This window comes from Anguilla anguilla, chromosome 11 (assembly GCF_013347855.1).
Source record: "Anguilla anguilla isolate fAngAng1 chromosome 11, fAngAng1.pri, whole genome shotgun sequence".
In the NCBI taxonomy this organism is placed as follows: Eukaryota; Metazoa; Chordata; class Actinopteri; order Anguilliformes; family Anguillidae; genus Anguilla; species Anguilla anguilla.
The window spans coordinates 23,488,934-23,515,948 of NC_049211.1; the positions used below are offsets into that span (position 1 = coordinate 23,488,934).

Sequence of the window (27,015 nt, forward strand, 5' to 3'; positions counted from 1 at the left end):
GAACTTTGAAGGTTTTTTCCATAAATCATACCATCTCTGATGGATGGCTGATGGCTTTCCCCACATGGATTTAGGCTTTACACATTCACAGACCTTTGCAGCGATTTAAAAAAATATATAGATCGCTACCACTATAAAAACGCCTTGATTAAAAATGAACAGTAGGCTAATACATCATTTGCAGCTAAATAATTTATGAAAATCGATAACCAATTAAATGAAAAAAAAATAACAGCCTACCACCGTAACGCCGTTGATGGATTCCTCTGCTTTTACAATTTGGCCGAAATAAAAAGGACTTTCTTGAAAACGTTAAAAAAATGTATATCACTACAAACGATAGTAAACATGGGTAACAGGCGCTGCCGCGCAGTTAAAAGGGTGCACCGTTCGCGCGCGTAGTTGCCATCTATGCAGCTGAACTACAGAACAGTTAAGTGAAGTCAGCACTGAAATTCGCACACGAAAAGGGTCTGTTCTACCGTAGAAAGTAACCGTAAGGGTTCGTTTTGATATCTCTGCGTCAAAGTAATGATTTACTGATCTGCTTAATTACATAGACAAACCCGTAATAATTAAAATAACGGGCGCACTTGGATAATGACAACAGCTGAAAAAGCAGTCCGGCAAAGCCATCAGCCATCCATCAGAGATGGTATGATTCTACCGTAGAAAGTAACCGTAAGGGTTCGTTTTGATATCTCTGCGTCAAAGTAATGATTTACTGATCTGCTTAATTACATAGACAAACCCGTAATAATTAAAATAACGGGCGCACTTGGATAATGACAACAGCTGCAAAAGCAGTCCGGCAAATTTTTAATTCATTGACAGCATCAGATCGTACAAATACATAACTACAGTAAAACTAGTCCTCCAGTAAAACCAGTAATCTAGCTCGGTCATTTTGGAAAAATCAGATCAACAAAACCCACCTAAAATATAACTTATAAATATCTTCTCTGGTCAGCGAATGCGTTTAAATGGAATGGCACAATTTTGCCTCGGAGATTTGCAAAGCACCAGAACTGTCTACCTCGCTCGCATTCAGAGGGCCGCCCAACCTTTAAACCATTACGTCAGCCACAAGAGAAGACGCGTGCAAACGCGCACGCACCCCATTCTCATAACTCTATATCCCAGATATACTTGCTGTACGATAAAACTACAAGCCCCAATGACCACAACAGGTGAGCTTGCGCATATAGCAAAGCCAGCGAAAAAACTACAAACAGCTGGAATCTGATAGGATGCTTTGTAAGAACTACAAGTTCCAATAGACCTGCGTCCTGCCATATCCATAGCCATTTAAATCTACGTGCAAAATGGCTGCGCAGGTCGGTTTGGTTCGTGTAAAAGTACAAGAAAAGGTGAGAGACAGCCTGGATAAAACAACCAAAGAGAAGAAAAAGAAGAAAAAAAGAGAATGCTCCCCCTCGGTCGACAAGAGGTTCGAGAAAGAGGCAAAGAAAGTTAAGTTCCATCACCATCTCAACCATCAACATGTTCAACAACGAATACAGCAGCCGCATCAACAACAGCAGAATTCCCAGCCCCGTACCTTTAGTTCGGACCAGGCTGCTCTGCAACGTCACCATCACCACAACAGCACCAAGAAAGACTCCTTACTCGCAGGTCACCCCAAAAAGGTGGCTCCGTCGCAACTCGAGCAGAAGCCGTTGCCTCCAGTCCTGCCCCCAGTGCCGCCCGGACTGTTCACTTTCACTCCCCTCAAAGTGGCCAAGGCCAAGAGCCACAACAACAAGGAGAAACACTGCGATAAAGAAATAAAACTCAAGCCCAAAAAGGAAAACGCAGAGGCCAACGTGAAAGCTGGACTGAGCAAGAAAAAGAAAGGTAAAACGGTGCCGAACCAAATATTTCACTCATTGACACAATTTCACACACTCGCTGGCGACATTACGCACGACCATGCGCGATCCCTTCGCATTATGGTTTGGTTACAGCGTGGTTTTGTGTACTTAACTTACTGTAGTCTTGGAAAAGGTTAGACGTGCTAAACTTGTTTACTCGTCTGATATATGCAGACTGACATGCTGGCTAGCTCTGTAACCTAACAATCAGTCACGTTGTGGGCGTTATTTGCATTTGCAGAGATGTGATTATTATTATCAGATCAAGCTAAGTGGACCCATGTGCAATTACTTGACAACAATAGTTACGCATGATATGTATGCGATTTGTTTCTGTTTTGTTCTTTTGTATCTCAAGACAGGTTGTACATTTCGCGTTATTAGCTACATTTGGGTTAAGAAACAAGCATGTGTCATGAATGATGTGTGGGTTCACCGTTTGCTCTGCACGAATATTCAGTTTAGCTCTTCAAAATATTTTTTGTTGTTTCCTTCAAAGGAAAACGGGTGTGTGTTTGAAAATGCCCTCTCAGAAAATAAAAGTCCTCCCCAGTATTTTGTTCCACTCACCTGGATTTACTCATTGGAATACTTCTTCAGCCAGGCGGTTGAACTAATTAGTGAAATGGGTGGAGAAAAAACACAGGGTACGACTTTTACTTTCTGGACTTTTCACCTGTGCCTCGTGACGTATTTGTAGATCTCTCGAGGTTTTTTGGTTGTCACAATACTGTTATGCCACAGCAGTCCGTGCAGACGGCGAACTGAATGTCATTGATCTATACCCAGCGGTGGTCTTCTAGTGTGTACTTTATTCATCAGGAGTCAGTACTGATTTGTCTTTTTGAAGTCTACACTGCTTTCCTCGGTTATATTGGAGTTCAGTGGGTCTATAGGTTAAAGTTAAACTGGGTCTTGCGTACTTACAAAAGCTTATAGAGCATTCTCGTCTCTCAGTCTGCCAGAAGGCAAAGGGAGCATGTGATAACTATATTTTTATGTGGTTAATTTGAAAGGGAAAGTATTCATGTGCCATTTCTAAGGCAAAAGCTTCTTTCAGAAAGTAATTATGTTTATTAGATCCCCATTAGCTAGCGCCATGAAGTCAACTAGTCTTCCTTTCTATAAAATCTGCAGTAAAATGATCGGACACTCAGTGCCTTAAGATCTCAGAAACAGTAAAAGGTTAACTTCATTCATTTAGTCTAAGAACAGGGTGGACTGATGAATGATTTGGACAATACTCATGTAGTTATGCTAGTATATGTGTTCAGTATGGGAGTAACATGAGTGATTGAGAGGGAATCTGTCCATTTACGAAGGGGATGTGCAAGTGTCTTATTCACTGATTAACTGTGAAGCACTTTGAGAACCTGAGATGAGAAGCTCTGTATATATGTCATTCACTCATTCATTTGCTAATTTGTGCTCTTTCTTTGTTCACTCACACCTGTTTTTTTTTAACTACCAACCTTTACAGAGGCCCGTGATGAGAATGGTAAGACACAGTTGGTGGACGAGTACCTCCTGAAGAAGAAGAAGAAGAAGAGGAAACATCGGGAAGATGAGCGCGGCAAGAGGCTCAAGATGTCCCACAAGGAGGTGCAGACCTCGTGCTCCGGCCTCGGCGAGGACTGCCCCCCCACCGCGCCCCCAGGCGACCCCGCCCCGGCCTGCCCGAAGGACGAGTGGGACTGGGACGAGCGGCGCGCCTCCGGGGGGGGCACGCTCGCGCTCCCGCTTCCTGTCCCACCAGGACCACTTCATCCGCAGCAGCTTCCTCCAGACGGGCTCCCGCTACGGCCAGCTGATCCACGAGGAGCGGCAGGCCAACGGCGGGGCGGCCGTGCTGCACGCGTACGCCGACGAGCTGGCGCCGCTGGCGCCCACCGAGGCCGAGCGCTTCGCCCAGGAGTTCCTGCGGCTGGCCTTCGACGAGAGCCCCCGCGGCGCCGCCCGCTACGCGCTGGCCGTGGTGCACGGGGCCGCCGCCTACCTGCCCGACTTCCTCGACTACTTCGCCTTCAACTTCCCCAGCACGCCCGTCAAGATGGAGATCCTGGGCAAGAAGGACATCGAGACCACCACCATCGCCAACTTCCACTCTCAGGTGGGCCGCGTGCACGTGCGTGTGGACTCATGGGTATTCTCTGGCTGCTCTGCAAAAAGATGCCTGTTGCATTGGTCTAGACATGGGGGCGGCAGTGTAGTATAATGATTCAGGAAGTGGGCTTGTAAGATTGCAGGTTCAGTTCTCAGGTCAAGCGCTGCCGTTGTGCTCTTGAGCTAAGTATTTAACCTGAATTGATTAAGTGCATTTCAGGCTGCATAAACGGATTGTGCGCTAAAAATGTAGATTGTTGATAAGAGCACTTGCTTAATGTAAATGTTTTAATCACAGGCATCATATAGACTGTGCTTGGCTGTGTGTATGGACAGCACTGGACTCCAGCCCTTTTCACTCCAGTACCGTCTGTTTCGGTTGGGGTGAGGGGGCGTGGCTGTAGCGGGCTGTGGGAGTGTTTATCCTATGTCTCTGACAATATATTAAGCGCCAATGAATTGATGAATTTGAAGGACTGTTTGGTTGGAATGAGCTGGATAAGGAGTGGTGCATCCGCCCCAGGCCATGGTGGATCAGACCCTAGGTCACCGAGGATGACTTGAGGATTATGGGTACAGATGTAGGCTGAGGCCCAGCTGTTTGGCTGGAAAGTGCTGCACTTTCTGCTGAATTGCAGCAGTTAAACGTGACAGCATTGTTTGTTTGATTGGTTGTTCTTTGTGAAAATTGGACAATTTTGGTGTGATTTTCTTTTCGGGCTATCAGAGGTTAGCGAATTGGTTTTTGCTGCAGTTTGTTTTTACTTTTTATCTTTAATTCTTTTTGAGCTGTGATTAATTGAAGCCACTATCTCTCTAGCTATTTGTCTAATCAGAATTTCTATAAGGCTTTGCCTAATAACTGAATCAGTGCAAAATACAAAAGGATGTGTGTGTGAAATGGAAGCTTGAGTGGCAAAAAATGAAAAACAGGAATATTTAGACTGCAAGTTGATTTGTAAAAGCTATATACTGACTGATGTAGCATAAAAAATGACAGCCTGTAAAGTCAAGTAAAATAAAATGTCAGATTTAACTTTCAGGTATGTTAATGGCCAAAGATGTTAATATTTTTAGATGGAATTTGATATTTCATTTGACTCTGCTTTTTCTTTCCTGCGTCTTGAATCATCATTGTTTGCTTTCAGTGTTTCTCCCCAGAACAAACTTGCTGGAAAATTCCCCTTAGAATCCCTGGGGAGTGGGGAGGGGGAGTTGCTGGTTAATCTCAGTAGGAGTGGCTTGTATTGTGCACTCTGATCTGCTCAGAAACATTTGAAATATCGAGAATTGGCGTTTATCCTGCGGTAGGCCGGGGTTACTCTGTGTTCAGGCTCTGCGTTTATCCTGCGGTAGGCCGGGGTTACTCTGTGTTCAGGCTCTGCGTTTATCCTGCGGTAGGCCGGGGTTACTCTGTGTTCAGGCTCTGCGTTTATCCTGCTGTAGGCCGGGGTTACTCTGTGTTCAGGCTCTGCGTTTATCCTGCGGTAGGCCGGGGTTACTCTGTGTTCAGGCTCTGTGTTTATCCTGCGGTAGGCTGGGGTTACTCTGTGTTCAGGCTCTGCATTTATCCTGCGGTAGGCTGGGGTTACTCTGTGTTCAGGCTCTGCGTTTATCCTGCGGTAGGCTGGGGTTACTCTGTGTTCAAGCTCTGTGTTCAGGCTCTGCGTTTATCCTGCGGTAGGTCGGGGTTACTCTGTGTTCAGGCTCTGCGTTTATCCTGCGGTAGGCCGGGGTTACTCTGTGTTCAGGCTCTGTGTTTATCCTGCGGTAGGCCGGGGTTACTCTGTGTTCAGGCTCTGCGTTTATCCTGCAGTAGGCCGGGGTTACTCTGTGTTCAGGCTCTGCATTTATCCTGCGGTAGGCTGGGGTTACTCTGCGTTCAGGCTCTGTGTTCAGGCTCTGTGTTTATCCTGCGGTAGGCTGGGGTTACTCTGTGTTCAGGCTCTGTGTTTATCCTGCGGTAGGCCGGGGTTACTCTGTGTTCAGGCTCTGTGTTCAGGCTCTGTGTTTATCCTGTGGTAGGCCGGGGGTACTCTGCGTTCAGGCTCTGTGTTCAGGCTCTGTGTTTATCCTGCGGTAGGCAGTGCGGTGCGCGGCGCTGCTGGAGCGCAGGGCTGCCCCGGTGCCAAGTTCGCCCGTCGCCCCGGAGGCCACGCGACGCCGCTGCCGTCCCGTCACGGTTTAACGATCCCTCCCGACAGCCGCGATCTGATTAGCCCGAGCTCACAGGGTCTCGACACAGCTCCCGGTGCCAAAGCAGAAACCTGGCTGCTGCTTCAGTGTCCCTGTGAGCTAATGGTGAGAGGAGGGCAAAGTATACAAGAACACGTGACAGTGTTTGCTCATTAATCCCCCCCCCCCCCCCCCCCCCCCCCCCACACGCACCGGAGCTAGGTGCAGAACCTGAATTTAGAAAGCGCCTGTAGTGCTGCTCGTCTCAAACAGTTTGAAAATAGATGAGGAGCATAAATAGTGATGTTCTGTTTAAAGCTGTAACTGGCTTAGGCCTGTAAGGTGCTGGGTTTGAAGTAGGCTATATAAACATAAAGAAAGGCCCTCTTATGCCACACCCCAGGACGAATTTCAGTGACCTCAGCTTTAATATTACACCTATTATGCAAGTAGCCTAATGCTTATTATAGTGTCTTTTATGCCTAAAAATGGTCTGTGAGTTGTTCTAGTATTTCAGTTTAGCAATGGATGAAAATAATAGTTAATAGTAGCCTAATCAAATCAAGGTAGATTTAAAATGTAGGCTTACATTTATTTATATTCATTTTGAAATAAAATGTGTAGAGGTGTGAAACTTGCAAATGGAGGACACTTCATGCAATCAACGGGCCAAACGTCTTAGCAACGAGGTTTTAGGTATTTTCCTGTAAAATAACCATGATCCTTATTGTTGCATCTGACCTAACTGATTAGAAGGGTGAAAGGATAGAGAAGCCCATTTTAAATGATCCATTTCCATGTTTAAATGATTTTGGGCATTTTTCTCCTGCCGATTGTTTTAAGTTGTTAAGTGAAAAGGAGCATCGGTGTTTAGGAACAGGCCATAATGTAAGGCAGACAAACAGGCCCTTCAGTGTAGATCCTGTTCTCAATTCTGGTTGCCGTGGCGTCCTTGCAGGTGAATCGGACCTACTGCTCCGGGACGTACCGGGCTGGACCCATGAGGCAGATCAGCCTGGTCGGGGCCGTGGATGAGGAAGTGGGCGATTATTTCCCAGAATTCCTGGACATGCTGGAGGAATCTCCATTTCTCAAGGTGAGGCAGAGAGTGCAAGGTATGTAGTGTTGATTAAAAAAAATTGTTGGGTGGAGAGAAAAAAAAACTAATTGAAATGAGGCTTTCACTAAAATATTTTTGAAGCACAAGAAAGCATATTGGCCGCTGTTGCACTGTTGCTCTTTGGTTTTGAATAGATGCTGATGTGTGTGATGCTCTTGGCCTTATTTCATGCATGCCTAAGCATGCAAAATCACTGACTGAAATCAGTTTGAACTGTGAAGGGTTTGTGTTCAGCCTGTCCTTTCTTATGCTTTGTCACATGTTATGTGTTTGCAAAGATGTTCAGTTTATTCTGTCTGCGTGCATGTGTGTGTCTCTGTGTCTCTGTGTCTCTGTGTGCGTGTCTGTGTCTGTGTGTGTGTGTGTGTGTGTCTGTGTCTCTGTGTCTCTGTGTCTCTGTGTCTCTGTGTCTGTGTGTTTGTGTGTGGTTGTCTGCCTGTCTATGGTAACTCTATACCCCCCCTGCACCAGAGTATCATGTGCTACGGGGCTGTATTGGCTGTCCAGTAATTCTAAATGTCCCAACCGCTGTACCCGTGTAGATGACCCTTCCCTGGGGCAGCCTGTCCAGCCTGAAGCTGGAGTGCCGCTCCCAAAGCGATGACGGGCCCATCATGTGGGTGCGGCCGGGCGAGCAGATGGTGCCCACCGCAGACATGCCCAAGTCCCCTTTCAAACGGCGCAGGTACCCACTCCTACGCACATATCTGACCCAAGCCCCGCCCCCTTTGACCAGTCCCGCCCCCACACATACCCACAGGAATAAGACTTTATGTTGCAGACACTCTAGCTTGCAGACACCCCACTATACACGGCCTGGCCACAAGACTGTGTGCAGTTTCCATGTGTAACTTATGAGAAAAGTTTTTTTTTTTTTAATGATTGCCCTATGATGTAATTTTCTGTTTTGTTTACATAATAGTGTGTCAGTTTAACAGTCTGGTTAATCTCTTTAAGTCAACAAGAGGAGTCTCTGAAGGATCTTCATTTTTAAATTACTTCTAAAAATAAAGCTCGAAACAAGACCGCTGCCAACCCGCTGATATATTCTATCTATATTCTGTTTTTAATTGGTTAATAAATGAGCACGACTGAAAGCATTATTGTCAGGTAATTTTGTTTTACCGCGGCGTCTGACTGGCTCGTTACCCCAGCTCTCCCGCCTCTCCGCAGGTCCATGAACGAGATTAAGAACCTGCACTACCTGCCCAGGACCAGCGAGCCGCGGGAGGTCCTGTTTGAGGACCGGACGAGGGCGCACGCCGACCACGTGGGCCAGAGCTTCGACTGGCAGAGCACCGCGGCCGTGGGCGTGCTGAAGGCCGTGCAGTTCGGAGAGTGGTACGCCCCCCTCGCGGTCGCCGTGACGATTTGACCTCTTTGAGGTTGCAGTGAAGAAGAAACGCTTGGCTGAGCGAGGAGCCGAGCTGGCGCTAACGCTGTCGTTTGTCCCCCGGGCGCTCCAGGTGCGACCGACCCCGGATAACCAAAGACGTGGTCTGCTTCCACGCGGAGGACTTCGGCGACGTGGTCCAGAGGCTTCGGCTGGACCTGTACGAGCCTCCCGTGTCCCAGGTAGGGCCCGAGCGCTTGGTCTCCCCCGTCCACGGTTAGCCCCGTGGGGCTCGGCGAATTACAGTACATTACATTACAGGCATTTAGCAGACACTCTTATCCAGAGCGACTTACACAACCTTTACCTAGCATTTACATTGCATCCGTTTATACAGCTGGATATGTTCTGAAGAAATGCAGGTTAAGCGCCTTGCTCAAGGGTACTACGGCAGTGCCCTACCCGAATCGAACCTGCAACCTTTAGATTTCAAGGCCAGCCCCTTACCCATTATACTACACTGCTGCCCAATGAATGAGTCGCTGGGTAAGCTTCTGATGAGGGCCGGAGGTGAGATCACAGGAGGTGCCGTCCACTCCGTCACCTGTGAGTCGCCCGCGGGCCCCGTGGCGGTAGAGAAAGGTCTGAGGGCGGCCATCGCTCCAGCCGTGGTGCGCTAAATAACAGACTGGGAGGATGGGTTAAACGATGAGTCGGGGCCAGCCGTGTTCGGACCGAGCTCCTTGAATAATTCTGAGAAATATGTGATGTGACAGTTCTTTTTTCACATGGCTTGTTTACTGAGCATTTAGGGCAGCCCATTGGGGGGAGGTGAAGGGACTGCTGCTCTCAAACCGCCGTGGTGTCTGCATGCAGGCTGTGAGTGCTGGAAGCCCGGTACAGAGGCTCTGGAGTACAGTCAGAAGCTTTTAAACGCAGGATCTGTCTTCATGGCTTCTCGAGACTTATTTTTAGACTGGAACCATTTGGTACAAATACAGAGGTATTACTGAAGGGTACATTCATCCAGAAATGGAATTTCCATACATATTTCTTTCCCATTAACCTACTATATGTTATTGAAAGAAACATTTCCTACGCCGTACAACGTTCAAAGACATCATATCAGAATATGCGCACATATTCAGGTTTGTAAACGAAACAGTTAGGCTATTTGCTGCCCTTCATGCCAGCACGGAGATTTGAATGGGCAGTCTGCTGTGCAGAATGCAAGGTCCTGTGTCTGGTGCATGCGGTTGTCATGGAGGCATTAAGCCATTTCAGTTGCGATGACAGCTTCCGTATTTCCTTGCATGTTACAGACGATGCGCAGTGATCCACTCTTTTCCCCATTTTCCCAGACTGCAGTGCATGGTTTTTACACTGTTCCATACATTATGGAAGATTATCTGCTTCTCAGCAAAGAAAAAGTGTTTGAAGTTGCAGATAAAAAAAGTGTTTCTGTTTGAATAATTATTATAAAATAATTGTATATAAAATACTTTTACATAAAATTTAATTAAATATTGTATATGAAAAATTATAAAAAATGTATATACTTTATATATAAAAATAATTTTTAAATATATTTTGTATATAATTTTTTACATACAAAACATATTATATACAATATAATAATTGTATATAAAATATATTGTATTATATAAACAAAAGTAATTTTATATAGTACAATAATTATATAAAAATTATTATATTATATTGTATGTTGCATTCATGCCACGATAAGGATGAAGGACAGCATATTAAAAATCTGAGCATGGGTGAAGCGCTCCACTAATGCTCAGCTACTGAGTGTGTCGTCTACGTGACCCTCTGATCCAGACGGAAAAGAGGAGGTGGGTAGCGCCTCTTACCCACAATCCCGCACTCTCTGTGCAGTGTGTCCAGTGGGTGGACGATGCCAAACTGAACCAGCTGCGGCGGGAGGGAATCCGCTACGCGCGTGTGCAGCTGTGCGACGACGACGTCTACTTCATCCCCCGCAACGTCATCCACCAGTTCAAGACGGTGTCGGCCGTCTGCAGCCTGGCCTGGCACATCCGGCTCAAGCAGTACCACTCCGCCGAGGAGCCCGCCCACGACGCCCCGAGCTCCGCCCAGGACTCCGCCCACCCCGACACCAAAGCGCCCCCCTGCCCCCAGACGCGGGCGGAGACCGCCCCCCCGGCGGGAGATGCGAAGGCGGAGGAGGAGGGGGTTTTCCAGAGGCCCGTCACTCCTCCCTGGCAGCTGCAGTCCTCCACGTCCCACCCGGCTAGACCCGCCCCCTTCCCAGCTCCCCACAAAGAGCCTGTCCCAAGCCCCGCCCCTTCTGACCCGGCCCCGCCCTCCTCGGCACACGCACATTCGCTGGTCCTCTCCCAGCCGGGCCAAGGCTCCCCTCCATGTTGCGACCCTCAATACCGGCCAACAGATCCACCCAAATAACAACCTCTTCTTAATGTGTGTGCTTTTAACTTTAAAGGGATGGGTGGGCACTTATCTAAAGACAAAGGTCTGAACATGACTGACATTCCACAATGTCAAAAATAAAATGTGGACCGTTCTTCTCAATATGTACAGATTATGTGTGCGTGTGCGTATGTGCGCGCGTGTGCGTGTAACCTCTTTTTTAATTTATTTATAAAGCAGTTTGATTTTGAGATGGCCCCTGAAGAAATTTAGCTTCATTTTGACCAAAGTGTGGTATTTTAATGAGCTCTTTACCGAGATGTTAGTGTTTCAGTTTTGTATTCATTATTGTGTTTTCCAGAAATCTGTCTGGTGAAGTCTCGTGTTATTCTGCTTTCCCAGTTCTGCCCTGTTTCATGAAGATTATTTAATTGGTTTTACAGAAGAAGTGCCTGCCGCATATCAGAAACAGCAGCTGTCGCTCGGCTGATGACTATGTGAAGTCTTGTAACTTTGCAACGTGCAAATTATTTTCTGAAACCTCGGTGGAGAAAACAATTGGTTTGAAATTCAAACCCATGTCTGCGGCCCCTTATTTTCCAGCTCCTGCGAGTGCATTTCAGATTTGCTGTCACTGATGTGCAAATAAGGCTCTAGGTTTGTGTCCATTATTTTGAGTGCAGGGGGAAAACCGTTGGTGTTTTATTCACAGTACGAAATAAAAACAGGAAGTATTTCAAAGTCTTTCCACATCTCCGTTGTCAGATCTTCTGTAATAATCAAGGTGTTCTTACTCAAAGGGAAGAACTCCCCTGTGGAGCCATTGGTGGCCATGACAGAAATGCAGCTACTAAAATTCTGTTTCCAAACATGTGTCTGTCCCCTGTTCTGTGCAAATTTCAGGGTAAATATCTAGGATGGTGCGAATCTCTCAGGAAATGTTTTGTTTGCCACCTTTCCAGAGGAATGAGTTTCTCTCTTTAAAAGGGGGAGACGTCCCCTCTAGTGTAAAAATCAGTGGGGTTTGGAAAAGGGCAAATGTCCTCAATAGTGACTGAATAGAATTTCAATGATATTTGTACCTTTTTTCAAGGCTGCAAACCTGACCTGTGCCTACAAATAAGATCAAATTGGTTTCCCACTTATGTTATGCAGCTCTTGTATTTTCTGGTTTGGGAGGCTTGTCTCTAGGGAAGATCTCCTAACATAGAGAAATCCATTGTCATTGGCTATGACCCTTTATGACCACTTTATGGCTTGCTATGTATTAATGTTGTTATTAATGCCAGACTATTGACCACTATTCACAGGATTTGGCAGTTTTCTGTTCTGTAAATGCAGAAGAAGGCAGATTGATCTTACTGATTAAATTGAAAAGTTACATGAAAAATGACACAGGTTTAAAAGATTATTTAGACTAAATTATATTTATTGGGCGATGCATTGGCCTGAAGAGTGCGGATAGTTGCAGCTTGTCCCTATACCCTGTGTGGTTCCGGAGATGCTTGCAAGTGTATTAATTTATTTGTTTTCAATATGGCACAGATTCTGTCAATTGACTGATCTTTATAGAGCATAGACCAGCTAATATATTGCACTCAGTGAAAAAATGAGCTATCCAGGTGATTTAAAGATCAGTAAATCTGGTCAGCATTGATCCAAGAGAAAAACACACACACATAGTTGCGATAATATTCGGGTCAGCTGGCTGTGCATTGTGATGTGTAAATTGTGTTCCTTGGAACAGTATTGAGCAGGCACGGAAGGGGACGTTGAGTGGCCGTCCCAAGTACTTCTCATGGGCAAAGACTTTCAGGGGTTACGAGAAAAAAAACCCCCTCACTCTTTTTGGCCGAAGTGTTTTTATCGGTATGTTCCTCTTACATTTCACAAGCTTTTGAGATGTAGATGGCACAAAGTCCTGACTGCTCCCAGGCACCCTTGTCCTATTTGGCCTTGTTTTTATTTATACAGTTTTCTTATAGAGAACTTTTTCTTTCCTCAGATCCAAATTTTGTTTGCATTATTCTTATTTTAAATTTTTACTATATGACCACGGGGAAGATGGTGAAGGATTTTGAGAGTACAAAGAATGTTTTGCACAATATCCGGAAGGTTATATAAAAAGAGGCATTTGTTAAGGCTGGTGTAACAATAGAAGATGTAAGCACGTCTTCAGATGGATAAATAGGATGATGAATCCTATCAAGGTAAAAGGAAGTCCTGTCTTTGTTAAGACCATCTTTGTCTGTGAAAAATTGCTGTTATTGTATTTGGCAGGAAAATCTTTGTTTTGCTTGTGATTATTGATATGAATATTAATTTTCCTGCATTGATTCAGCCAATTGTGAAAATGTAATATTGTTAGAAAGATATGTGCACTTAAATTATGCTTTTTTTTAGTGTTTTGATCAAAATCCATGCCCATAATTGTTTATATGATGAAAATGTTTTTATAATATTGAAGAGTAAAACAATAGTTTTGGAGTGCAATGTGGTAGCCGCTGTTTTGAGTCTAGTTATGTATCTAGGTAACGCATTTCACCCGATGTGCTACTTTTGGAGGCGAAATTGCATTGAAAGGGATAAAACTGATAAACTGGCTTGTGACACAAGGAACACAGTGCTTGTTTAGTCTCGTTCACCAGGACTGAGCTGAACTGAACTTCAAGCTGATCATTCAAAGAACATCCTCTTCGGTCCTTTCAACTGAACGTCAAAGTTTGGTGTATCTTCCTACAGAGAAATTTTTTTTGGGTTTAGCTCTTTATTTGGAATTGATTAGAAGACTGTAGCAAGATAAAATATGCACCCAATTAAGAATGTAGAATTCAACACCAGCAAAACATCTGAATTTAAACGGTCCCGTTGTTTGCACCTTGGTGTTGGTGAAATCCAAAATTGACTAAATGAACCCTGTGCTTGTGCCACTGAAATGAGTGCCTCTCGAGAGTGCCTTTTAGCCAGTCTCGTACATTCACATTCACCTCTACCTGTGCTTTTGTTTTAATGTGACACATCCCAACAGTTCAGCTGTCACTCTGCTGGGACTGACCTGTGATGCCATATGATGTCATTGTCTTGAGGCCATTACATCTCAGGTCACAGGCCAGTTATCTGGTGTTCTACCATGGCAGTAATCATCTGGGCCTTGCCCGTTTCATGGTCGTTTTGGTGGGCAGAAAAAGCAACACTTTGTACTTTGTGGGCTTTAAAAAAGTTCAAGTTCAGTGTGTATAAATTATCTTCACGCATCTTTTGTGTAGGACTGGCTCTGATCAGTTTTCCAGAAAATTACGATATTTTAAATAGATTCAAATGGTTAGCATTTAGCAAAGTGAATTTCTAGGTCCATTATAGGTTTGAAAAATAAATTGGCAGCTAATTTTACTGTGTTTTGTTCTTTTTGTTTTTCTTACGTTTTTGATTGTACTCTTTGTCTTAGGAAAGTTTGCCTGGGGATCGAGGCATGCTTTGTGTAACTGTAATATCACTAGTAGCTCTCGTTGATGTCTATATTGAGGACTCTCTTTCTCGTGACCTTTTTAAAAACATAATTATAAATATGTTGGTATGACCAGATCATTGAGATTGAGATCATTTCTTTTGGTAAATATAATCATTTACGTTTATTAGATCTCCATAAACAGTGTGGATCTTTTCAACTGTATGATTGTGTAAACACAATGGAATGCATAGACTTTTTCTTGTATTTTTCTAAATAAATCATTTTAAAATGGTTACACATGTTCTATGAGTGAAATATCTGTGTGAATGTAAATAATTGAATTCAGACCAGTTTATTATGAAGTAGAGATCATAGCCTCATTAAAATGAGAAGGTGAATTTTGTATGTAAAGTATGTGCCAGTTAAAACATCCACGCAGATTGCATGGAAAATGCATAAAATATAATTAACTGCACCCAGGGCTACGCAGTTTCAAATACAAACTGGGAAATTCATTGGGAATATTTATTCATAGAAAAATAATATTTTTCTCCAAGAACTGATTATATGCTAATGAAAAATACAGAAGCTCAATAACTTGTACTTTTTTGGGTGAAAGTGTCCACACTTTCAGCAATTAGCACACCACTTCTTTCACTTGTCAATATAAAATTTAATCATTTAAACATTATTTTTTCTTCAAGGCATGTATCGCTGTTTCTGACATCATTTGGCCTTAAGAATGTAAAACGAGAACATTTAACAGCTCATTGCATTTCAGAGGTTCCAGATGCAGTTGAACAAAAATGAACATATGCAGGTGGGCCCCAGGACCAAGTTTCAGAACACTTTATCAATGACTGTGTGCATAAGCCCTTTATTTCATAAAGCAATCCGTATGGCGCACTAGTTTTGTCTAATAATGAGGAAAATATCAGAGAGTTCTGAGTAAGCAGTTCCTTTTGGGGAATGTGCTTAATTATCAGCTTCTTCAGTATTAAGGTATCCATCCCAGTTCTGGTTAATAAGAACAGTGGCTGTTAACCTCTAAAGAAGGATATTGAGTCGTTACTCTACAACATGGCTTATCCTCTACATTCCATTCACACAATTACAGTAGCACGTCCCAGTCATGCTAATATACTATTTGCTAATATATCTTACTCATAAATACAAAATAATGTTTCCCTCGTTCTGTTCTGATGACGTTTCGGTGGGTTGCAGAACTACAATGTTTCTTGCTACAACACAAAAAATATCTCCTGACCATCATTCACCTGCATCATTCCTTAAGGTGCTCTTCACCATGTGTTCATTCTGAGAGAGCGGTCATATAACTTCCATGCTTCTCCGACTGCCCGCATGGTGCATGCTCTCCCCTGGGAGTTAAACAGATGTTCTTTTTTTTCCTGTGCTGAGGACCCAAAGTGGGCCGAAGAGGTGCCCGTGAGGGCTTCAGGACACCGGGCTTTGATAGATGAAGGGATGCTTCCTCTCTGCTCCCACATTTCCTGGGTCCCTCACACCCACGTGTCGGGTTGATGCCTTGGGCCTTTGGGCTTCCTGAAACGGTTCCCAAATCCTGGAGGAATCAAATGAAATCATCATCAGGGAACAGTCCTGAGTAAAATAAGAATTTAGACTAGATGTTCCACTGCTTCAGGCTGAATTTACAGACTCCGATTAGCACAATCTTTACTATGTAACCTTTTCTATTCGGGGTCCAATGCAAAACCTTTTTATGGAACCAGCAGTGTTGAGTCTCCATGGCATTTCACGATGAAAGCCCCCATTACCGTTTTTGGATAACACACTGCCACCTTGTGGTAACACACATCACTGGAACTGCTTTGAAAAGCTTACATTACATCCATTTAATAGACCCTCTCACCCAGAGTGACTTACAAAACAAATTGCATAAGCCGATAAGTGCATTTAAATACACTATTAAGAGAAATACTACTAAAAAAGAGAATTGGCACTCTTAGAACAAGTAGTGCTAGAATTAAATGTACTGCTAACAGAATGAACTGCCCTGGAAGAACATATTCAACTAACCTGACAATTTACATTTTATTAAAAGTGCTAAGATTGGGCTAGAAATAAAAGAAATGGGGACTTCAAAGTGAAGCACAAGGATTTATTATTTTAAATTTGCCAATCGGGAGTGGCGAGGTTGGAATGAGCTGGTTTTTGTGACTTCAGATCTTGTGTGTGTGTGCATGTGTGCGGAACTGCGGGTGTGTATGTGTGTGTGTATGTGTGTGTGCGCACATGTATGAATGCTGTAAAAGGGGACCTTCGTGTCTCTGTTAGGGAGGCTTACCAAATCTGAACCCAAGGGTTGTGCTGTGGGAAGGTTCTGGGGGAGCGGCTGCTGTGGGCTGGTCCCCTTTGGCTGAGGGAGAGAAGTGGACAGGACTGTCTGAGCATATCGCCATATCAGAATTAAGAAAGCTTCATACGTTCTTGCTTACTGTCTATGTATTAGCACTTATCCTAATGCTGATTGCAGTCAGAATACAATAAGACTACATTCTGAATCCCAAATCCCGCATCTAGATACTAAAGGTTTGAGTCAAACCTAAAATAGTCAATTTAATTCAGATTTTTAAAAAACATTCTATAGTTTAACTGATGAAGAAGTTTCTCTGTTAGACAATGAAAATGCAGAAAACTGTGGAGATTCTCACTCTAGCGTGCTTGACAGAACAATGCAAATTCCTCACGTGTGTAATTAGTCTAAAAAAACCTGCATTTGACCATTATGTATTTTAGTATTTTATGATACAATAGCATTTCACAGGCTCTTTGAAAAGGGATGTCAAGCATTTACCATTGATGCATTGAAGGTGGTAAAATATATATACTTACGTTTCCGTATATTTTTCAGAAACTTCAGGCTCTATGAAAAGAGAAGTAACAACATTTGAATAATATTTCACTGAATTGTTTGCAATTGTCTGAATACCAGTCCCTCTCCTTACACCAAGGATGAAAGACAAAGCGATGATAGACTCCATTAAACAGAAGATGGCCTACTGAGGATTTCATTGTGGATCATATTTTATTCTTCGTTCTCGGTACAGAACCAAAACAATGATTTGTTTCATTGGCATGAAAGGTACATTCATGTTTCCCAAAAAAATTGCATCATAAAGATAAAAATGTGTAAAAAATATTTACATTAGAATAACAATACAACATGGATAAGCCTAAATCAATTTTTATTTTCTCTCTCTCACACACGCGCCCAACTTATTCACACCCTTGATAGAGATCAACAAAAAGGCTGTATAAAATAAACAATAAATATAATGAGCCATACTCTATGCTCAATACGTGTCAAAATGATATTCCGTTATACTCCTTCAAGTTCTCAGTATTATTTACACCCCTGATTATTCTGTGAAATAAAATCTAAAAAAATAAGTACATTAACATACAAGCTTTTTAAAGTTGCTCTCAGTTTTAGGGAACTGTACTGTGGCCTCCTGTAGCTTCCTGTTTCACTCATAACCACATTAAAAGGCAAAGAATTAAGAAATTAATGAAAACTCCCAATAGAAACAAGACAAAGGGCCCTCACAAGTCAGTGGATGTTTACAAATGAATAAAACAGTATGGAAGGCAACTTGGTAGTGTTATCCTTGCAGAGAGAGGGTGCACACAGTGCTGAAAGCTGGGATGGGAATATTTTAACACTAATTTGTGAGGCAAATAAATGTATAATTTTAGTAAAGTGTTATTTTGATTGATTCCTTTGAATCATTTTTAAAGTACAATATTTTCCACATTTGACAATAAGAGTGTAGCTCAGTACTTACATTACTGTGTTATGTTATAGTCTTTTTTATTAATCTTTAAGAAGGTTGTGAATCATTTCTGAGGGAGCTGTGCAGGCATGCACTCTCGGCTGGGCGTAAGACACTAATGGGGTGTATTTGCTGGCAATAGTACCTTGGACCGGGTCATGCTGGGCAGAGAGCTTTTCCCGCTGCTCTTGTTCTGTCTCTCCCCAGCCACACCAGCGCTGGCTGATGTCCCGCTGTCTGCGAACAGCTCTGCTGCAGCTGAGAGAGAGAGAGAGAGAGAGAGAGAGAGAGATGGTCGTGTTTTTCAGCTCTGCGAGTCTTCTAAGAGAGGCCGGTCAGTGTGTGGGGGTGGGTGTGTGTGTGTGTACGTGCGTGCAAGAGTATGAGAAAGAGGGTGTGTGCGTGCATGTATGTGCACATGTGCATGTTTCAGTGTGTGTGTGTGCGCATATGTGTGCGTGAGCGATTATGAGAAAGAGGATGTGTGTGTGTGTGTGTGCGTGTGTGCATGTGTGTGTGCATGTGTGTGTGAGTGTGTGTCCGAGTGTAGTGTGTGCATGTGTGCATGAGTGATTATGAGAAAGAGGGTGTGTGTGTGTGTGTGTGTGTGTGCACGTGTGCATGTGTGTGTGTGTATGTGTGTGTGTGTGTGTGCGTGTGTGTGAGTGTGTGTGTGAGTGTAGTGTGTGCACGTGTGCGTAAGCGATTATGAGAAAGAGGATGTGTGTGTGTGTGTGCGTGTCAGTCCGTGTGTGTGTGTGTGTGTGTGTGTGTGTGTGTGTGTCAGTGCGTGTGTGTCAGTGTTTTTCATGAGTGAATCCCTCGTTTGCCTTAGAGAGAAGCAGAGGCGGAGTGTTCGTAGTGTCACTCACCGTTTCCTGCAGGTGCAACAGCCACACTGGCAGCAGCGGCCGGACAAGCCACAGACAATCTATCTGCAAGACGTAAACACAGCTGAGTACACAGGCCGATAGACTGCGCCTAGCACACACTGCCACACACCCTACTGAGCACACTCCACTAAATGCACTAATGACACTGCTCACCACATACAGTAGCACAATGTTTACACATATAGTAGCACGATGTTTACACATGCATTCTGAAGTTTCAGCATTATTTGTCTTGCCTTCAAATTTGTTTTAAAATGTCAATACAGTTAAATGCAGTATAGCACATGATTTATTGAACTCGTATTTGTGCAATTAAAAAAAGTAGAACTACGGGTAATTGCAAACAAAAAGGCTGGACCAATTCTGTATTTGTATAATTTAAATTGTCAGTCATAACTACGGATGGTTGTCATGGTAACAATGCTTTGAACAAGCTGTAAAGTCTATGGAATGAAACAAAATGCGCAAATATCCATTATGCAATAAGTCAACTATACTCAAAGCAAATTTGACACATAAATGTTTTTGACCAGTGTCATTGCCTTTCAAAAACAAAGTGTTGGATCTCCCTCTAGTGGCAAGAGAGGGTACCCATGCTTGAAAGCAGCCTGGATAGCCTGGAGGGTGAAGGAGCCAGTTACGCAGCTTCCTCTTTTATATAATGACGCATTCCGTAAAAGAGCACTGTAGTGTTAGCGTGTGAAAGCGGTCAGTTGAAGGGCCCCTTTGAAGGGCTTAGGGCCCCTCAAAGGCTGGCAGCAGCCATGGCCTATTTAAGCAGAAGAACTGAGGAGAGTCTGCAAACAGGCGAAAGTTACTGTAGCAAGTCTGTACCACGGCCAGGGCATAGCGCACTCTTACCATTCTTTGGACTTTTCGTTTTAACACTCTGTAAGAGAAAATGAAATGATGGAGCATTCAATTAAAATACGTCCTTTAATAACAGATGCAGCTAGCTAAGCTAAGTCCCTGGAACCTATAGTGCCAAAGAAAAGTTTTAAGGTTTTAGTTTAGGCTCAGATAAGATAACCCAAAATAATTTTTGTGGCCTAATCATTTTATCTACCCTACTTTCCTCAAAAGAACTTGATGTTCTTTTTCCAATGAAAGAATGTGGATGAACGTTGTCAAGCAGCGCGTGGGCCTGATTTTAAGGATGCAATCAGGCACTTTTCAGCTTTGCCCATCATGATGAAGTCTGCTTTGTGCTTCTTGGGTCCCTGAATACATAAATACTTTTATCATCCTGTCAGCTTAGCATTAAAACAACTTATGACAGTCTGGTCACAAGAGCAGCGCTCCGGGTCACAGTCTCTAAGGGACCAATGACTGAGTCTCTGGGTGAGCGAGTGACTGTCTCTCACTTTGCTTCGGTTCATCACCACTTCCAGGAACGTCTTTGGGTGCGAATTTCCTGCCCACTCGGAGGACGTCCCGATCCTGTGAGAAGGCTCTCTGCTCAGCTGCGGGACCGGCTCGCTATTTTGGTTCCCTGGACCTGAGAAAAGATCCTCGGCTTGAAAAGTCATCGCAAGTCTTTGCTTCAAAAACGTTATTGAATACAGGGCCATGCAGAGACCTTTTGAGGGGCAAAGGGTCTCTGCAGACACATGTGGCCAACTACATACATGTTTTTACTGAAATGGGGGGCTATGCATTAAAAGTGCTTTCATTCCTACAAGATGAAACAATGTATTACAATACCCTATAATAAAAGCTGAGAATCTGTAATTACCAACATGTGAATTGTTTGATTACAAATCTAAAATAATGGAGTACAGAATCAAATCAAAAAATATGCCTTTGACCCGAACATTATGGAGCTCACTGTATGTGTTGGAGGGTTTCATGGTCGCCCCTTAACACTGTCACTGCAAAATGACACGAGTGAAAAAGGGTCTTAATTCTTATGAAAACTGTAATCAGTTCTCACTTCTTCCTCCCTTTGCCTCTTTCTCCTCCATGCCCCGGATGGTATTTGGCACAGATTATTTTATTTCTTATTGCTTATTTCAATAAATTGATGCACTGGACTGAGGACACGGACATGTATTAAGGATATTCCTTTTAATCAAAATCAAAGACAAAGAATATGTTGTTGTCCAAGTAATATTTACCCTAGCATCTGATATCTTTGCTTAGCAATCTTAATTTAATTTTGGAGGTATGAAGCAAACTTCCATGGAAACCCATGTTTTCAATCTTGGTTTTAATTATATTATAGTATTATGATACTTTTATTAAATTGGAAAATGAAGTAGAAAAGCTCAGAAAACAAAATGTTGTGGGTTGTGGTTAGACACTGGCGAACATAAGGAGCTGGCCTTCCTCTGAAACCAGGACGAATATCTCCGGAGATCTCTTTGGTAGAGGTGGTGTGGCAGACAAAGAGGATTTTTTGCAAAAAAGGTCAATCAGATAATTTACCCAATGACATCACACCTAAAAACAGGCAAAGGAACTGTCACATTACTTTATTTCTGGTTTTTGAGAGTTGGGTTAGAACATAAACCATATTAATAGCTAAGTGAGAGCATAAAAGATGGAGGAGGTTAAATTCTTATGCATTAATGTCAACAGTTAATCAGATGCTTTTGCCAAAGACTGATAGATTCAAGGAAGATATTATTCAGGGCAAACTTCACCTATATTAGCAGTAGCAGGAAGATGAGGGGCAGTTGGCTGTGGTTGAACTGGGGCAGATGCCAGGGAAAAAGAAGGGTACACTGCAATAGGGTGGTCAGGGAGTAAAAAAGTCAAGTCAGTACAGTATACAGCATGCAGCGTACAAGCCCTTGTTGCAATAGAACAGCTTGTAGATTTGACTGAACTATGTCTTTGCGGAACAGGAACAGTGGCAAGAGCTGATAACAGGTATCAAAGCTATGTAAGAAATGTGCCTGTAATCGCTCAGCCCACATTCATCGTGAAGCTCGTGTCTTTCTAATGACCAGAAGTACAGTAGATCATCTACCTACATTCCATCTTCCTCATACAAAGAGATATTTAAAAAGAGATGTGTTCAATCAACTCACCCAGCATCGACATTCTGACCTTTAAGCTCTGAAAGAGAGTGGAAAAAGTTTGTCATCGTCTTGCTTTGGCTCATTTGCAAACCACAGACACTGGGGTGTTGCACAACGTTCCCCCAACGTTACCGTAAGGTTGCAGTGATTGTCAGTGACATTGCCAGTTATAATGTCTCACATCTCAATGTCGTGTGCTTTCTCCCACAAGCTACTTACTCACAAGCTAGTGACTAATTAGTGCACTCAGCTCAGGCCCAATCTAAACAAGGTGTGTTTGAATGCATGCCTTTTAAAATGCTCACAGCATTATATTGATCTTCATGCAAGCTGCATTGCAAATGGGTTTATATCAAAAATCAAATGTTGCATATTCTCAAAGAAAGGCAGTGTGGCAGTCTTTTGTTACTGTTGGGACAGATGGAGTGAGACCTCAAAGCCATGCATGTTTTCATAAAATAAATTACTGCATCACATCCTGTTATATTACATTTATAGAAAGGATTCGAATTAATGGTTTCACTTCGCTACTTCTGTGCCATGCACCATTTATGGTGTGAAGCCTCTAACCAACCAAAAAGAAGTGCAGAAGCAACTCAATTTTACAGTACATTTACAATCCTGCCCCAGTTTATGAACTAAGAGCAGTAGAAGCTGACATTTAAAAGGATCCGCTTTTTTTAGTTCTGCCATGCATTATGTGCCTGCAATTGGTGTCATCTGTGGTTTGCTGGCGGTGTTGTTTTTAGTTACTTATATTAATTTCATACAGTTGTTCTGTTGCTTTTGATTTTGAAATGTGACCCCAAAATGATTTATGTTATGGCTTCAATATTTTCCAAGTTTTGGGTTCTCAAATCAATAATGTGCATTTAAACAGTATACAGTATTTATTTTTACATTCTGATTTATGATATTCTTTTAAATTCTATTTTAATTGGAAACCCTTTTCATTTAGTTGTCTCATTTATACGCAGTTAATTTATTGAAACTGCTATGACCGACCTGTGCTTTGAAGCACTTTAGGCTGCCTGCTTTCATTTCTATTAATTGTGAATGGAAGCCTGTGGAGAGCTCCTTCTGTCTGGTGCTCACCTTGCTCCGGGCCCAGGATTTCTTGGGCTCCAGTGAGGGTGGTTCTGAGGTTCCACACCACTCAGAGGACATCCCGACTCTGGGGTTGGGGCTGAGCGGCTCATGCTGGGCCACACCCTGCAGCAGATCTGCAGAGGACACAGGAGGGCACAGGAGCTTCCCTTAGTCTCCCTCCCTCTCTACCTCAACTGGAGTGTTGTGAGTATTCTGGTGCAAAAATACTGCTATGGTGCCTCACCCTGGTGGATTCCATTTATGGGGTTTAACTTGGAGAGACCTCCTTTACCATATTACACTATAAGGTTCCGAAAGCCTATTATTATTATTATTATTATTATTATTCACATTAGCATTAACATTAACGTTAGCTGGGGCTCTGGAGCCTTGTTTGTTCGGTTTCTATCCCAGTTGTTCTTCATGCCATTATGCCCTGGTGCTCTCCTGATAGTGTTGGAAATGTCACTACACTTGTTACAAAAGAGAACTAAAGCGTAAAGCATTCAGATCAGAGTGTTGCTTTGTTGCACATACCATCATCAGTGGCCAGGATGAAGGACTCTGGGGTTCTCTCTGGCAGGGGGGGCACAGGTGAGGGGGGGCTCCCTGGAGAGACATAGCATTCAAAGTAATATTATTATTTGATGGCACCCATCTGACTGACCATGTGCAACCTTGGTATCAACCCTCTTTGAAGCTAAAACATCAAGAGAAAATGATAACCATGTGATTTTTAATTAATAGCATGTTCAACATTTCACTCCTGCAGTAATAAGCCATAGACCATAGTGTGGTGTATTCCTGTACTAGACATGGATTTGTGCCAATGAGGAAGTCAATTAACCTGGTAGTAATCACTTGCATAAGGTAGTTATCCAAGTAGCAATCACTTGTATAAGACTGCAGTTCAATATGTCTGCTATGCAGCTCGCCCTGGGTAAGACTAATGGAAATAAGCACTACTGCTGATGATAACAGAACCACGGGACCCACAGATGGACCCGAGCTGCTTTTCCCAGCTTACCATTTCCACAGAGCGTCTCAGTCGTGTTCAGTGGGAGAACAGTCAGCAGCCTCTCACTGTCACTGCTAGGAGGCCTCTCTGGAGGACACCACACACAACGCAAGCAATTGATATTGGTACAGGAAGCTGATTCTTTCGAGCGAGGGGTTGAAATGGTAGCACAGCTTAGCAAATGGGCATGAAATGAATGTGTGGTTTGCAAGGAAATGAGAGAAAGTCTGTTTGGAAACCATTATACAGATCTGTGTACATAACTTCATTCAATACTGGTTTTCAAAGTTATTTTCTGGTTTCTGTTTAGGATTTCTGTGGAAGGAGCGGTAGTGGGATTTGGGGTGGGGGGTAGACAGAGGCATACAAGGAAGGAAGGATGTAAATGGAGGGGAGAAAGTTTGAGATCACTGTGTTGGGGGCTCACCTGGGCTATCTGGACTGTAAGCCAGGATGTAGGATTCAGGAGTTCGCTCTGGTAGCGAGGGGGGGTTGTCTTCATCGGAGACTGGAGTGGCTATGTCATGGTGCAAAAAAATCATGAAAATGATTGGCATGGCTAGGAATGGTCTCTGTCCAAAAATATCAGAAGATTAAGTGCCTGGAAGGTTTTCTTCTGCCTTCCTGTCTGTCATGGTCTTCTGATAATTGGATAATGTGTATAATATTTCATATTCAGTACTGTATAACATGATTATATAGCAAATACACTTGGATGTGCTCTACATATTTTCCTGGTCTGCATCTCTAACTTTGTTTTACTTCTTGTCTGATATTGGCATTGCATATGAAGCAATACTGTTAGTGTGCCTTGCTACGGCACTAAGGTGCAGCTCTGATCAACCATTAGACTTGTGCCTTGCAAGGACATTAGAAAAGGGGCTGAACAGACTCTATTCAAAGCTCATTGAAAAGTTCTGTGTATATAACGTAATGCAATGGTGGATTTGAAAGTTATTTTCTGGTTTCTGCAAATGATTTATGTGGAAGGAGGGATGTAAAAGGAGGGGAGAAAGTTTGAGATCATTGTGTTGGAGGCTCACCTGGACTTACTGGACTGTCAGCCAGGATGAAGGATTCAGGAGTTCGCTCTGGTGGTGAGGGGGGGATGTCTTCATCAGAGACTGGAGTGACTACTTTAAGGTGCAGAAAACACACACACACACACAGCCATGGGCACAAATGCACAGATACTACTTTTACAGATTTTTTTCAGCTGTAAAATGAACATGATTGGCATGGCTATGAAAGGTTTTCTGCAAGCTTTGGGTTTCGCCCTTTTCCTGGAGCCAGGATGTGATGTGGTAGAGCTGTCTTGACACCTGGTCTATTTGGGGTGGCTGTTATCGCTCCTAATCTCAAACAGACTTTTGCCTTCCTGCCCACCCTGCTCTTCTGAACAACTGGATAGGTGTGTCTAATATTTCATATTCAGTTTGACAATGTTATACGGCAAATACACTTGGATGTGGTCGACAGATTTTCCTGGTCTGGATCATCAACTATGTGTTGTTTCTTGATACTGGTGTTGAAACACTATGAACAATGAAACAATATGTTAAATATGTACAAGGAACAAGAATGGGCCTTGACTACAGCAGTAATGTGTAGGTCACAGCAAACACTTCCACTATTTCAGATTCGAGGGAATCTCTGATGGACAGCAGATTGGGGACACCCTCTTACCTGTGGCGAGGGTTTCAAATTGGGGCAGTACCAGTGGATGGTCATTGAGGGTCAGTGCAGGGGTGGTGAGGCACAGGTTACTGGTCCTGCTGTCGAAGGGCGGCAACTCCTCTGGGTCCAATGTAGCCTGTGAGTCCTGGGGAGAGCTGGGACTGAAGTAAGGGTCTTCCACTGAGAAGCAGGAGAACTCCCAGCAACCTGGAGAATTGGGGGTTGCTTCCAGCTCCAGCAGGGCCACTTCCTCTTCCTGTGGGGCATTCCAGCTCCCCCTGCTAGGACTCTGGGTGGTTGCGTCCTCCTGAGTAGGCAGGGCCATGGTCCAGCTTTTTGGGATGAGTTCAGCCACCCCCGCCATTTTGGCATGCTGACTGATGTGCCTCTCCGATTGGAAGTCCCACTCTCCTTGGGCCCTTTGTCTGGAACTTTCAGTCAGAGAGCTGAGGGTATCCTCAGGGGAAAACTTGGATGACTGGGACACCAGACCATTACAACCATCCTCCTCTGCTGGAAGGCGTAGCAGCAGTGGGGAGAGGCCCCCTGCGGTCTCCCAGTTGGTCAACTCTTTTGGCTCCTCCCTTTTCATGTGCCTGGGACAGAAGAGTGTGTGACACCACTGATCAGGTGATACTCTTGAGATGGTCATACTGGAATTTCAAAGCCATTTCTTAATATTTGCCTCAATAGCTGCCCCAATATCCACTTTTTATGATCTCACTAGAAGACTAGATTATTCAGTTATATTTTTTCAGAGTGTAATATTTCAGTCTTATAGATCTGATTATACAGTATGTCATGATACTACACCAAGGTAAAGATATAAAAAAGGGGTCTTAGGCTCCACAGAGTAACACCTTACCTGGGCCATGGCACTAGGTGTACTTCCTCTTCCTGGTCCAGGTTCAACACCTCACAAGGGGCTGTGAGGTCACTCTCACTGGACACTGGGCTGGGGGTGGGAGAAGCTGGTACCTGAGTTACGGGGGGGGGGGGGGGGGGGGGGGGACCACATGTGTTGGAGAGGAA

At 43.7% G+C, this 27,015-nt stretch overlaps 2 protein-coding genes across 4 annotated transcripts in view; one reads left to right on the forward strand and one right to left on the reverse strand.

The window, feature by feature from the left end:
* The first annotated feature begins 722 nt into the window (after positions 1-722).
* LOC118208592 (lysine-specific demethylase 9-like) lies at positions 723-14,760 on the forward strand. The gene is given in 8 exon segments (XM_035383425.1): positions 723-1,857; positions 3,355-3,590; positions 3,592-3,984; positions 7,111-7,248; positions 7,815-7,957; positions 8,446-8,613; positions 8,739-8,847; positions 10,505-14,760. Coding segments are annotated over 8 exon segments (2,268 nt in total). The 5' UTR covers positions 723-1,325; the 3' UTR covers positions 11,054-14,760.
* Positions 14,761-14,976: 216 nt separating this feature from the next.
* The window catches only part of ptpn22 (protein tyrosine phosphatase non-receptor type 22), a 29,589-nt gene continuing 17,550 nt past the window's right edge, over positions 14,977-27,015 (reverse strand). Inside the window, exons 12-27 of one of the 3 annotated variants that reach the window (XM_035383422.1) lie at positions 26,849-26,961; positions 25,993-26,579; positions 25,350-25,439; positions 24,734-24,823; positions 24,316-24,393; positions 23,826-23,897; positions 23,295-23,422; positions 22,209-22,236; positions 21,819-21,899; positions 20,538-20,671; positions 20,035-20,062; positions 19,153-19,215; positions 18,426-18,538; positions 17,340-17,370; positions 16,792-16,863; positions 14,977-16,047 (exon numbers count right to left, since the gene is read on the reverse strand). In XM_035383422.1, coding sequence (XP_035239313.1) covers positions 15,986-16,047; positions 16,792-16,863; positions 17,340-17,370; positions 18,426-18,538; positions 19,153-19,215; positions 20,035-20,062; positions 20,538-20,671; positions 21,819-21,899; positions 22,209-22,236; positions 23,295-23,422; positions 23,826-23,897; positions 24,316-24,393; positions 24,734-24,823; positions 25,350-25,439; positions 25,993-26,579; positions 26,849-26,961 — 1,770 coding nt within the window. In that variant the 3' untranslated portion in view covers positions 14,977-15,985. Of the gene's footprint in view, positions 16,048-16,791; positions 16,864-17,339; positions 17,371-18,425; positions 18,539-19,152; positions 19,216-20,034; positions 20,063-20,537; positions 20,672-21,818; positions 21,900-22,208; positions 22,237-23,294; positions 23,423-23,825; positions 23,898-24,315; positions 24,394-24,733; positions 24,824-25,349; positions 25,443-25,992; positions 26,580-26,848; positions 26,962-27,015 lie in introns of all 3 variants that reach the window. The other 2 variants (XM_035383421.1, XM_035383423.1) reach the window with 2 other exon arrangements.